This window comes from Orbicella franksi, chromosome 9 (genome assembly GCF_964199315.1).
Source record: "Orbicella franksi chromosome 9, jaOrbFran1.1, whole genome shotgun sequence".
Lineage (NCBI taxonomy): Eukaryota > Metazoa > Cnidaria > Anthozoa > Scleractinia > Merulinidae > Orbicella > Orbicella franksi.
In genome coordinates, this window is record NC_138153.1 from 29,150,566 (window position 1) to 29,163,980 (window position 13,415).

The following is a 13,415-nucleotide window of genomic DNA, read 5'->3' on the forward strand; positions in this document are numbered from 1 at the left end:
TAGCGCATATAACCCCACCCCCCCCCCCCCCCCAGCTTTAGGATCCAATACTCCTAGTCATTTCTTGCTACAAAAACCTGATCTAAGCACCAGTGCTGATAGGCCCTCTAGCCACCCCTCACTGATGTCTTAACAGACTCTCCCTTACCTGGCACATAGATGTTTGGGCTCTTATCCACCTGTTGTGGTTGTTGTTTGAATGGAAAGCAGGCATTGTATGGCATTGGAGGTTCCTCAGCACTACGAAACGGGGAAGGTAACGGGGGTGGAAGTTTTGGATATTCACTTTGTCGTGGTACCAATACTGGTGGCAAAACTGTTGAAAAGAAGACAGCAAAAAAATAATGCTATTTATTTATATAAAAAAAAAAACAAGTGTGTCAATTTGTAATGGCAAATATCATTTCAAACATTTTATAATAACATGGACTAGGAAAACATACCGACAGGAAGATGGCAAAAAATGGCAAAAATAGCACTTGATTCCCTTTAGAAATGTCAGGGGAAGCCTCGCTAGAAATTTCAAAAAGTAGCCCTGAAAGGTACCCAAATCTCATTTGTGGGCATGGCTCAAAGTCACCCTCTAAAACAACAAATAAGCTGACACTGAATGTGCATTTCCAGAAAATATCCATACCTACACAAAGGAAGGTTAATGGAAATTCCAAGGGAGAGGGGGGTTTCAAAAGTCCAATTTTTTAAAGGAAAGTATGACACTAAAATAGAATTTCTGAAGGGGTGGGGGAGTTCAAGCTAAAAAATGATCCGTGGGAGGGGTATGGATATTTTCTGGAACAACACAATACAATTTTTCCACTCAACGGTCTAACAAGTACTGCAAAACTCCAACAGCAGTCATTTTACATTTACCACCCTGATATAAGTGCTATACCAATTGACAAATTATGACGAGTTGTAGGCAAGTTCCCCTGGGATTCCCCAACCAGGGGGACGGGGGTTCATATAGAAATGAACAAATGTTCCCATTGGATAATGGACTGCTTGTTTTGGAAATACAAACAAAATTCAGAACACTTTTTTTTTGCATTGCCACAGATTAAAAATATAAACAGTTGATATTTAGTTAGGACTGCGTTGTTGACATTTAAGCTTGCTTACAAATAAACTCGGTTCTTAGCAAGCTCTACTTACCTGGACTTTCAACTCGTTTGTAGTGGAAAGGGTTAATGCAGACTTCTTTTAGATGTTTTAGCGCAAACGCATACTCGCAACAATCCAATGCCTTTAACTCGTGGGGGCTTTGAAGATCAGGCCATCGCCAAACGCGGCAGTATATTACATGTGGTAGACCTTTTCTGTGACGGATTTGAATGCGTCCGTCTGTACCGCGAGGGAGTGTTACACATTGCGACGGCTGATCTGGGTTTGAAAGCGCTTTTTCCAGCTCCTCTAAAGCACCTTTCTTCTTCTTAAGCTTTTTGGATAAATACGCAATAGCAATTTCAGCCCATTTTTCCTCTTCGTCGCCCTGTTTCCAACCGAGGAGTCTCTTCACAGCGGGGTGAGTAAATGAAAACAATGAAGACATGTTAGCCATCTTCGAAAGGTACAAACCACTACCCAATGAGATTTTGTGCTAGCCCCAGTTTGCCGAAAATACTATCGTCTACCCGCTGATGTTTGTTTCGCACAGCCATATACTTTGGTCTTGCCTACTGACAAAGGAGAGACAACTCGAGACAACCGTGAGTTTTGCGCATACAAATACTTCGTCACTCGATCTTCCCTTGGACATCGGCAGACAGGTGACGCCAAGGTGATTAGACGAAATAGATGGGAGGGGAGGGAGCGAAAATGATGTAGGGACAGGGCTGTTCCCTTGGAGGCAAAGTGCCCCTCCCAATTTGCTTAAATTTGAACTTAAAGCAACTAAAAAAAGATCATATCCTGGAACACGGTGTGGAACAACTTCCTTCAGACATATTACCAGCTCACTAATTGCTGGTTTTCAGTGTCACGCAGTTAAAAATAGATCAAAATAAAAATCAAAACCGGTCAATAGATAAAGTCTAGAATCTGGAAAATGAACGAAGGTAAATATGCAAAGACTCTCGCCAAAATTCTGGTCACAGCAATTTTTCTTATGCGAGATATACGGAGAAATTTTGTACCCAAATTTAAGGCTGGTTTTCACTAGAGCATAAGCACAAGCACAAGCAGAAGCAGAAGCAGAAGTGAAAACAGCCACGACATAAACATAAGCATAAGCAGAAACATAAGAAGAACGAACCCACTTATTTGTCTCGTGCAGTTTTCACTAGTAACGCGCTCGACATAAGCATAAGCATAAGCACAAGAAAAACGGAACTGTTCGTTTTTCTTGTGCTTAAGGCTAGTTTTCACTAGAACATAAGCACAAGCACAAGCATAAGCATAAGCACAAGTGAAAACCGCCACGACATAAACATAAGCATAAGCAGAAACATAAGAAGAACGAACCCACTCATTTGTCTTGTGCAGTTTTCACTAGTAACGCGCTCGACATAAGCATAAGCATAAGCACAAGAAAAACGAACAGTTCCGTTTTTCTTGTGCTTATGCTTATGCTTATGTCGAGCGCGTTACTAGTGAAAACTGCACGAGACAAATAAGTGGGTTCGTTCTTCTTATGTTTCTGCTTATGCTTATGTTTATGTCGTGGCTGTTTTCACTTGTGCTTATGCTTATGCTTGTGCTTGTGCTTATGCTCTAGTGAAAACCAGCCTTTATGCTTATGCTTATGTCGAGCGCGTTACTAGTGAAAACTGCACGAGACAAATGAGTGGGTTCGTTCTTCTTATGTTTCTGCTTATGCTTATGTTTATGTCGTGGCGGTTTTCACTTGTGCTTATGCTTATGCTTGTGCTTGTGCTTATGTTCTAGTGAAAACTAGCCTTTATAGAGATTTGTATGGAGACGCCATGCTGGTGCCCATCAGTATGGGCACCAACATGGCGGCCGGAAACCAACAGAAACATCTGTCACTGAGTTTTGCTACAAAAGCGTGATTTTATCCCTCGAGGAACTCTAAAACATTAAAATAATACTTTTTCTAAGACATGAACTGTTTAGATAGCCAAGTTCCCCGAAATAAGTCATTTTTTTTAACCATTATGACAGCTCTCTAGGCCGTCATGTAAATGCCGCGTCACGCAAAAGCTTAGAAATTCAAGGGTAGTGTATAACAAAACCAACAACCCGTTCGGAGCGAAAATTTGTATGAATATTAGTTTTCAGCTGCTCTTATACATCATTTAAGTAAAATCTCAGGAAGATCAATAGTTTTTGTAGTTCGAATTTTGGTGACGTCATGTGAAAACCAGCTATATCGTCGATAGGCCTTAAAACATGTACGCCATCTTGACGGGCAGGCAAAGCCGCGGCCAGAAATTACAGTGTTTGTATGGGAATAACTTTTTCCAAAAATGAATTTTACACAATTTGTTTATCGAAACGTTAAAATACTGTTAATTTTTCTAATTTTCCATACATTTGTCTGCAAAATTAGCTGGGTAGATGCGGTTCGCGGAAAAAAATACAGACAAAGGTATGGAAAATTAGAAAAATTAACTGAACGTCTTCTAGCCAAGCTACATCCTTCAAACTTGGTGAATACAATCTTATACCTAGTATTTTAATGTTACGATTCACGACTTGTGTAAAATTTGATTTTGCAAAAAGTTATTTGCCATCGGATTCTCATACAAACACTGTAATTTCTGACCGCTTTGCCTACCCGTGAAGATGGCGTCGAAAATTAAGTCTATTCTCTAATTTAAATTATAACGCCTCAATGACCAATGACATTTGCACATTAGACAACAGCTGGCTTTAATTTCTTTCTGGCGACAAACCGCCTTAAATGTCTGGCAAACTCCAGCATTGATATGAAAGTAATCGGAAAAAAAAGAAAGAAAAAAAAAACAAAAAAAAAACCGAAAAAACGAAAAAAAGGACAAAGTACCAACCGTTGACAGGCTCCTGCCGTTGAACTTATCACATGTTGTCACAGGTCATCCAAGCGTAAGAGTCTCTTATTATAACACCATAGGACAAATTTTTCAAAATTCGCTCAAATCTCGTTGTAACTATCCAGGATGAGAAGAAATGACACCATTGAATGTTCAAGAGCCTTTTTTCGGTAAATCACCCATACATTAAACGAAGTTAATGTCAACTCGTGATCTCCAAACAAATTCTCCTATTTTAGCCAAAATTCTCCATACAAACTCTTATATTACGCTTGGATGACCTGTGATGTTGTGTACAAATTCAGTTGCCGAAGACGTTTTCCCGTTCCGCTGGACAAGGGGTTGTTGCGGGGGTTATAAAGGCATTTCATGGTTGCACTTCTCAGTTATCAAGATCGTGTTTGTCCCGAAATCATCAGTACACGAGACATGGTTATTAATATTTTATTGTGAACCAAGGACCACTAACAACAAAAACATCGACCTATTAACAGAAGTGAATGAAATGGGCGTGGCTTGCATCAGTCATTAGGTACAAGTCCTACATCATCAGTACATAGGCAACAGAAAATCGTGAAGACTCACAGGAAAGTGAAAGCAAGACGAATTTGCAGCCGTCTTCGTGTTTGTTATTCTTCTCAACACCCTATAGCTATTTGTCAAAGGATGAGAGAGTAACAAATAGTGGAAGTCACAAATGACAAAATACTGAAACTGTCTCTTAAAAGACTAGCAACACCTGCCAATAGTTATTGCTCTCTAAATAAAAGAAGCTCTATTTCATTGTTTATGCAGCATAAATGTAACAGAAGCCATTAATAACACTGCACACTTTTAAATAGTTCCATCCAATGTTACTAGCTACTTAGAAATAAGCAATGTCGCTGGAAAAAAAAACTGACTACACAATTTGCAGGGTTGTCGAGAAACATCTACAGGAAATTAAACTCTGACGTCCCAAGCCCACGTCTTTTCTTATTTGCACGAAGTCTTCAGTTTTTCTACCAAAATCATGTCTAACCTGAAAAATCTGCTACAGTGGTTGTATTCATAATATGGCCACCATATTTAGCCTTGGACTCACAAGAGCTTTTGTCCAAGCTTAGAAACCAAACAGCACCATATGATCAAACTACTAAGAAGATTCCATTAAGTTACACAATGGGATTTCATCTACAAAACTTAAAGATGTTCAACATGGAAGACTTTTGCAGTTAAAGGACTGTTAACATTCACACACGCAGCCAATAAAATTGTCTAATAGCTAACTAGGTTTAAAACTGTCTCAGAAAACTACTGAGCTATGATACAAGCAAATACATTCAGATAAAATTCCCAACAATAATAAGTTATTACTAACATCAGAATTAACTATTTCCAATAGCTTTGTTAAATAGTAACTTCCTAATATTGAATCAATGTGTTGTTCAAAAACTATTTGACTTTCTTCAAAACTCAGTCACTTTAACATTACCTAGTGGGAAGATTTAAGCTTCTAAAAATCAGCAAAATGAGGTTGTAATTGCAGCCAAAGGAATAGCAAAGGAAAATTTACAAAAGGAAAAACACAATACTAATAAAAGTAGCCTCACACTTAACTTTCTTTAAGTCATACAAAAACATTTTTGACCATTTTATAGCTTCTCCTCCTTTCAAATTGTCAACCAGGAAAAAAAAAACAGGGCGGCAGTGGGAGGAGCGAAGAAGTATACTCGTTTGTTAACTTTGCCATGCTTTTATGTAAACAAAATAAAATCACAGAGTGGAACAAGACAAAACTTTGTAGCCTTTAAAACTAAAACACAAACATTTCTCAAAAATATACTCAGGCAAAATTTGAAGACATATTAATTTTCTAGAAAAATGTTGTTAGCCATACATGAATACAGTCTAGAGGCCTTTGAAGGGGTAAAATTGACAAGCAACACGACCCTGAAAACCAGCGGCGTGGGAATTGCTAATTGGCAACAAACGAATTAAATGCACTGCTAAAATTGGACGATGAAACTAGAAAGGACAGCGACATTGTCTCCTTTAGAATTTTTGGACTCTTGTAAAGCCTGTAAATGTCAGAAATATGTGTGTTTTTCCATTGAATAAACTCTCACAAAATCAACCTTGTAGCGACACCGACTTATGACTTCATACAGAAAATTGACAGCAACAATTGCTTCTGCTAGTTAGGCCACATTGGTGCATGAAAGGATGCAACATGGCAGCATGGCTACCCCACTTGGAAGGCCTCAGTCTAGGTACTCTTAAGCATTATGTTGTAGGTAATTCACTGTTTTCCCTTCAATTGTTAACTTAGGCCCTTGTATATATATGAAATATTTTCCAGTAACAATATTAGAGTCATAATATCACAGTAGAATCATACATATCTGTAGGCAAATCAGTAAGAAATGTTGTTTCAAATTAATAAGTAGGGAATAATACACGCCATAAATACCAAAAAGTAAAAATGACTAGAGCTGAAACTGCAAAGGATGGCAATTCCTGGTGTACCTCATCTATCTTATGACTCACCCTTAACCTTTAATAACAAAATTTTATCTACAATGAACGAGCGCCATGCGACTGCCTCCTAAGCTCATGGATGCTACGTCATCCATGAGCAAAAATGACCAGTTAAGAATAATAACCTTCTGTTGACCCAATTTGCAACCTAACATGAAAGCATGGTCGTGTGTCCACTTAAAGAGCATTTGAAAGCGATTTTCATTCTCATCTTCTCCAGCAGTTTCCTTAACAATGATACCACTTTAAATCTCAAGCAGTCGAGAGTGTATAAACTTAATAAGATGCTTATTGCACACTGACAAATATTAAAACTAAAAATATTTTGCTATAGCAATATTAGGGTAATATTACAACAGTAGAACCATATTTCTGTAGGCAAATCAGAAAATAATTTTGTTTCAACTTAACAAGTATGGTATAATACATAGAACTTCACTTGCATTTTACATGTAAACTTAACTTTATAAAATAGTGTTTTTAAAATCGAACTGCAAGTCTCTTAGAGCCCCCAATGCATTTCTGCATACCAAAATAGCTAGAAGATGAACATAAACTTCTTTTTAACATGAAATCCTGAATGTCTGACTTTACAGAATGCTTTGTCAACCATAACCTCTTAATCAGCTCAAATGAAATTGGCATCGTTGCAACAAAAACTAAGCCTCACTGCACTGAAGTCTCCCTTATGAAACAGAAGATATCGGATTCCGTGGCGATCCCATTTGAATTAGCACCTTATCAAGCCATTGAAGAGGACCATGAAGATGGATTTCAATCCAGCATGGAGTACTAGTAACATCTTGCCGGTGATACTCAGCTCCCCAGCCCTTGACGAAACTCATACGGATCGAACACATCTTGGTCAACTCGTACACAGCCTCATAACCATAATTGACCGACTGCGAAAGCAACTGTGCAAATTCCTGGTTGTTGAAAATTTTCAGTGTGCAGCTTGAAGGGATTTTACACACTGTTGTAGGGTGAAACTGATGACTGTGGTTACAATTCCTACTCTGAACAAAAATGGCAGAATCACTCAGGCATTCAGCGTAAACTTCTCCACCGACGTAATACAGATGCACGCCTTTTCCAATGTGCCGCCTGGTGCTCTCAATGGTTGAGTTACGATTGACGTTACTTAACAGACCCAGACAGAATCTCTCTGAGTTTGCAGTGTTAGGATCAGTGAATCCATCCACAATGATACTGGTGCAGTTGGCTTGAAACTGCTCCCCAACTCTGTTATTCAGCTCATAATAGGAGATAGAACACCATGAAGATGGCTCCTGGTAGTTTACTGGAGTAACATGGGTTAAATCTAACAAAAATAAACATCACAAAAATGAAACAATAAGTATAAAGAAGACAGCAAATACTGGTAATTCAATTATTGGCAGTCCACAGTTAAAAAAGCTTGTGTTGACTCAAGCGCATCACAGTTCCTTTCAAAGACAACAAGGCACAGTTGTAACTACAAAACTTCCTACTTTAAATTTGTGGTATTGATTCTATCGAATGAAAGAAGTCCCAAATTGCACCAGAAAACACTGAATGACATTTCAATTTCAAATTTCCAGGGGAAGACCTCCAATGGCCATTCTCTGGAAGTGCGCTCAATGTAATTATCAGCCACAAAAAAACCCTACTCAAAAGAAACCAGAAATTCATATCACAACTGGGAAATTAAACCAGATGTAACCTTCTTGTTATCTCTATGAACTTAAGTCACACCCACAAAGGCAATTGAAGCACCTAACAAGGGCTCAATTAAAATACTTTACACCAGTGAATTTTTTATGTAGAATCCCCCCCCCCCCCCCCCTCTCAAACCCTAAAATTTGGTGGTAGTGATAAACTCTGTTTCAAATAAGTAATGGTTCATTCTATCTGTTTAGAGCTTAAACTTTTAGTAGTAGATCTTGTAGAAACTTGAATATGCTAAAGATAGTTAAGAATTCACATATGACATTCCACTAAACTGAAATGGAATTTGGAAATGTAAGTTTCTCAGGAGTGGGGAAAACTGCTCTGGAGGGCCTCTAAGAAAAACCTTTCAATTAAATCCATCCACAGGTGCCCCAGTTGGAATTTATTCACCTTGGATTGCACTGCGGAAGCCAAGCACTTGTACCAAGCTGCATCATGCATGCTCTTTAGGCATGAAACGTACAATTCAAAAGGTAATTTCCCTTGAATAGTGGAACATACTTCCTCTTTGACAAGTATTCCTAAATCGACACAGATGGAACTTAAGAAAGTAGCCAAAATTCACCTATTTTACACTCACCTGTCTGGGGGGACACTGCAGGTGGAGAGTTGACAGAATCCACATCCATGGCATTAGGGTCAACAGGGCGAGGGGACCCACCATCCTCAGACATGTAACCAGTGGGTGTATCTACAAGAGAAATCCAGTATGTTATAGGATGCGGACACATACTCAACCTAATGGTAAGTAGCCTGGGTTTTGGACTGAGTGTCAAGGTGCTTGCCCCAGTCAGGGTCACTGTATTGTGTTCTTGGGCAAAATATGTTACCCTCAGTGCCTCTCTCTCTACCCAGCAAATATAATGCTAGGGGGGACCCTGCAATGGATTAGCATCCCATCCAGAGGTTGGGAGGGGGGAGGGGGGTATAGAAATAATCCTACAATTGAGAAGTCACTTAATGATACAGACATTGGGATAAGCTATGGCAGCAGGGAACACCAAGTTTGATGCAAACTATACCTTTTTTTATCACTGAAAATGTGAAAAAGAAATTGCGGAAATGAACTGTGACCAGTTATCAAACATCAGCACATATTAGAAGACATGTTATAAGAAATTCTACTTTCCCTGCTACAACACAGCCCAACTAATGTTTGCTTGTGAAAAGGCTCTCAGTGAGGGTAACAAAAAATTAGGCCAATGAAGCAGAATGAGTGTGGTGGAACCTATAGATTTTGATTTAATGTGCCCCTTAATCTGCTCCATGGTGATTAGCTTGTAATAAATCGTTCAACAAGTTAATTAGACCTTAACATCAGCTTTTAAGCACATTATTTAATGCAATGGGAAAATGCAGTGAAGAACATTTTTGCAAAAAGTTTTTGAATGCACCCAAGGGAAAAAAGAGTACAGGTAGTTTCTGCTTTTAACACCTAAAAACAAAGAATCGCTTGTAGTATTAAGCCCCATATCCAGGAATGATATTTTCAGATGTGCTCAGAGAGCGGATAATCAACACTAATAGATATTATTTTACTTCTTTTGTTTCTTTTGTCCTTGAAGATTGAGTGCCTTTTTTTCAGACACACATTTCAAATACTGAAACACTATTTTTTTACATGAATTCGAAGAATCTGAATAGAGAGAGAGAGAACATTAAGACAATATACCCTAGTGGACAACTGTCTATATCTTCTTCATCACCAGTCAATTTGGCCATGCCTTGATATTGAAAAGTCCTCAACTGACTATATTGACTGACAAATCATGCCGCATCAGGGAATGTTCCTCTCTATATCAGATCCAATTGGAGTTTTGAAAGATGAGGTTAAGGGAACAGAGGAACACAGCTAAATTTTAAAACTATAGAAAGCAAGCACTACCAAGGCACCCCACCCTGTGCTCCCAAGCTACACGTAAGGGCAATAAAATTAGCAGTGATGCAGGGAAGCCTTGCTAAGCAACTGAAACACAAAAATACCATTTCATCATGCTTGAGAATATCAGTCTTCAGAATTTTGTGATGCTGATATCCAAGAGCGTATATATATATACAACAAATCCAACACAACGTCATGACAAAATTCAATCAACTATACACATTATTTACCTGTGTTGTTACCAGTTGGGAGTACATGTATGTCAGATTTCTCAAATATTCTTTTTATATTACTTTGTTTGGTTTGTTAATTTTGAATCAAACAGAGTGACAGGTACAAAGGTATAAATTTACCTTTCGAAGTTGTTTTTCCTTAAAGATTGCCTGTTACAACCTAACCCTCATAACCCCAAATATCGGCTTTTACGGAAACCCACGTGTTTTGACTTCACTTTGGTGTAATACAAAGATACGTGACCGAGGTACATGCAATACTAAACAACTTCGAAAAATGTTGTTTCTTTATGGAAAAAAAGGTCAAGAAAAAATGCCGAATTTAAAATTGTATCTGTGGAAAAATGAATTCAAATGCGGCTTATCTGAGGGAGGGAGAGAGAGAGTTGAGATAAATAATCACGTTGCGTCACCTGGCATGTCAAAGCTGTTTGGACTATGATCCAGCTGATTCTGTCGATTGAACGGAAAAGAAGCATTGTAGGGCATAGGAGGATCATCGACGCTTCGAAATGGCGATGGCAGTGGAGGTGGAGGCCTCGGATATTCGCTTTGTCGCGGAACCAGAACTGGTGGTAATACTAACAAGAGAAGAGAAGAATGGAAAACAGATTAAGTTTTATGTTCTTCTATTGTGCCGAAGGGTCGAGGTTTCCCTAAGCAAGCCTCACTATTCTCTAAACGTAGTATACAAACAAATTCATCTGTTTAAACGAGCTAATCACGTTCAAAGTTAAAAAAGAATGGCACAAAGAAAATAAATGGCGTATAAATCACGAGACACTTAAGTACATTTAGTTCTTTGAGGGACTTTCATTTCTAATCACTAAGCCTGTCTTCTCGACTTACCGGGGCTTTCCACTCGTCTGTAGTGATAAGGGTTTATGCAGACTTCTTTCTGTTTTAGCCCAAAGGCATACTCGCAGCAATCCAATGGCTTTAACTCGTGGTGGCTTTGAAGATCAGGCCATCGCCAAACGCGGCAGTATATTACATGCGGCAAACCTTTTCTGTGAGAGACCTGAAGGCGCCCGTCTAAACTGCGAGTAATGGTAACGCATTTGGAGGGCTGGCCCGGGTTTGAAAGCGCTTTTTCTAGCTCTTCGAGAGCACCTTTCTTCTTCTTAAGCTTCTTGACTAAAGACTCAATAGCCTTTTCAGCCCACTTTTCTTCCTCGTCGCCCTGCTTCCAGCCAAGTAGTCTTTTCACGGCGGGAGGGGTGAAGGAAAACAACGAAGCCATGGTCGTCATCTTGGTGCCCGGTTTGTCAGATTTCCCTTGTTAGCGCGCCTGTTTGGTAGTCTGCTTCGACTCTGCCACACGCTGGTGTTTAGATAATCGATGAAACAACTCGTGAATTATGTCTTAGCGCGACAGTTGGGAGAGTTTTACCACCGAAACGTGCAACATGCACATATGGCTGAACCTCACGCTTCGAACTATCGAATGTTTCGATGGCGCCTCTGTGTCGTCGCGTTTGCTGAATAAACAATCGCGCCACACTGGCGACAAATGTTGGCCTTGGATTTGTTCTCCTGAACAGTTTGCTAGACAGCGCGAAAACACCACCCAGAGAAACACAACTGTAAGCGAAATTCGTAAACAATTGTTCTCTCTCAGTCAAATTGTGTTCTTCCTTCTGAGAGGCAGCCTTGAGGTGGTGTGACGTCACTCTACTGGCGACATCCTGTCTGAGTGTCTGACACCGTGACAAACTGACAACAGAATAGTGCAACGTTTTCGATGGGAGGGGAGGTAACGAAAGTCTCTTTGTGTAAATATCAAAAATTAGATTTTCCTTCGGAGTTTTTCTTACATTTTCCATCCTAAATTCAGAACTGAAGAAAAACAGCCACTTTATCTGTTCATAGGTGTGGCTTACTTTTTAAGCTGTGCCCTAGACTAAGCACAGCTAGAATCTTTCTTCACCCTCCCACAAAGGAAAGTGTAAGTGAGTACACACGAAATCACGGCAGCACGGCAAACGGCAGTTTCTTTGTTTCGCAAGTAGTGTCTCTGAATCATGTAATTATCTACGTTACTTGATTCATTTCTTTGTCATGCAGGTTTTGCAGCACTCAAGACACTCAAGAATACATTGAAAGGTTTCATTCATGAAATTCACCAAAAGAATGTTTCCTAAGAGTAGAAGCGGAAGCTGAGGTGCACTGTCATACAATTACTTCCGGCGCCGCATCCGCCTGTCAGATAAAGCTAATAAAATAACAACTGAAGGATATGTGCCGCAAATTCTTAACCATCAACGCCATTACGCTATCGGAAATTTTAAATGGTTGGTTTATTCAATCAAAGAACAAGAAAACAAAAAAACTTACCAGCCCCACCGTGGCGATGGCGCCACAAAGTTGAGAATGATTTTAAAAGACTGAGAAGACGGCAAGTTAAGAAACACGGACCAATATCTGATACAAAGGGATTAATTTATGTTATCTAAGAACGGGGTAATTTGTAATCAGCATTAAGAGATAAAATGAACTGTTTACATTTATATAGCGATTGAATAGTTTTAAAACGTTTGCATTCCCCAAAGGCAAATTACCCCAGCGAAGGATTGGTTTTTTTGGAGTGGAATTATCACCGTATCTACACGCATCAGAATTGATTGGATTCAGTTGTCATTTTGGTTTACTTTTCAAATTAACAATGCCCTCGTCCTCTTCCGCCGGTGATTGTTCCATAGCATGTGTTTAGACTGTTTTGTTTGTCAAAGCAGAACATGTTATTTCGCAGATTTCGGGTATTACAGTATTTCCCTTTCGTAAACATCAGATACCAGAATGGGGTGTGCCCGGGATTATGAGCAATACAATTTATGATGCGGATTTGTAGCATTTTTGGGTGATTTTGGTTTTTACACAGGAGTCTATTACTGAGAAGATTACATGTAGATCTCCGGTCTTGAGTCCAGGGGCGCAACGTTTGATGGGAAGGTGGCAACTTCCAAGGCAGTTAGTGAAAAACGCAGGGAAAACGCAGAGCCCAGTAACGTGCAGAGTGAGGATAAAATAAGTAGACTGCAGACGTGCAAAGTGCAGGCTTACATCGTGCTACCTTTTCCATTTTCGAGAATTTAACCC

General features: G+C 39.3%; 2 protein-coding genes across 2 annotated transcripts in view; both read right to left on the reverse strand.

Moving 5' to 3' along the window:
- The window catches only part of LOC145498791 (SMAD family member 9-like), a 7,307-nt gene extending 5,374 nt beyond the window's left edge, over positions 1-1,933 (reverse strand). Inside the window, exons 1-2 of the mRNA XM_081478730.1 lie at positions 1,153-1,933; positions 149-316 (exon numbers count right to left, since the gene is read on the reverse strand). Coding sequence (XP_081334856.1) covers positions 149-316; positions 1,153-1,558 — 574 coding nt within the window. The 5' untranslated portion in view covers positions 1,559-1,933. The remainder of the gene's footprint in view (positions 1-148; positions 317-1,152) is intronic.
- A 2,468-nt stretch (positions 1,934-4,401) lies between these two features.
- On the reverse strand, positions 4,402-12,522 carry LOC145498792 (SMAD family member 5-like). The gene is made up of 4 exons (XM_081478731.1): positions 11,166-12,522; positions 10,730-10,897; positions 8,782-8,892; positions 4,402-7,812 (listed from the first exon to the last, which is right to left on the reverse strand). The coding sequence occupies exons 1-4, from the start codon at positions 11,566-11,568 to the stop codon at positions 7,178-7,180; spliced, it is 1,317 nt and encodes a 438-aa protein (XP_081334857.1). The 5' UTR covers positions 11,569-12,522; the 3' UTR covers positions 4,402-7,177.
- Positions 12,523-13,415: the final 893 nt, after the last annotated feature.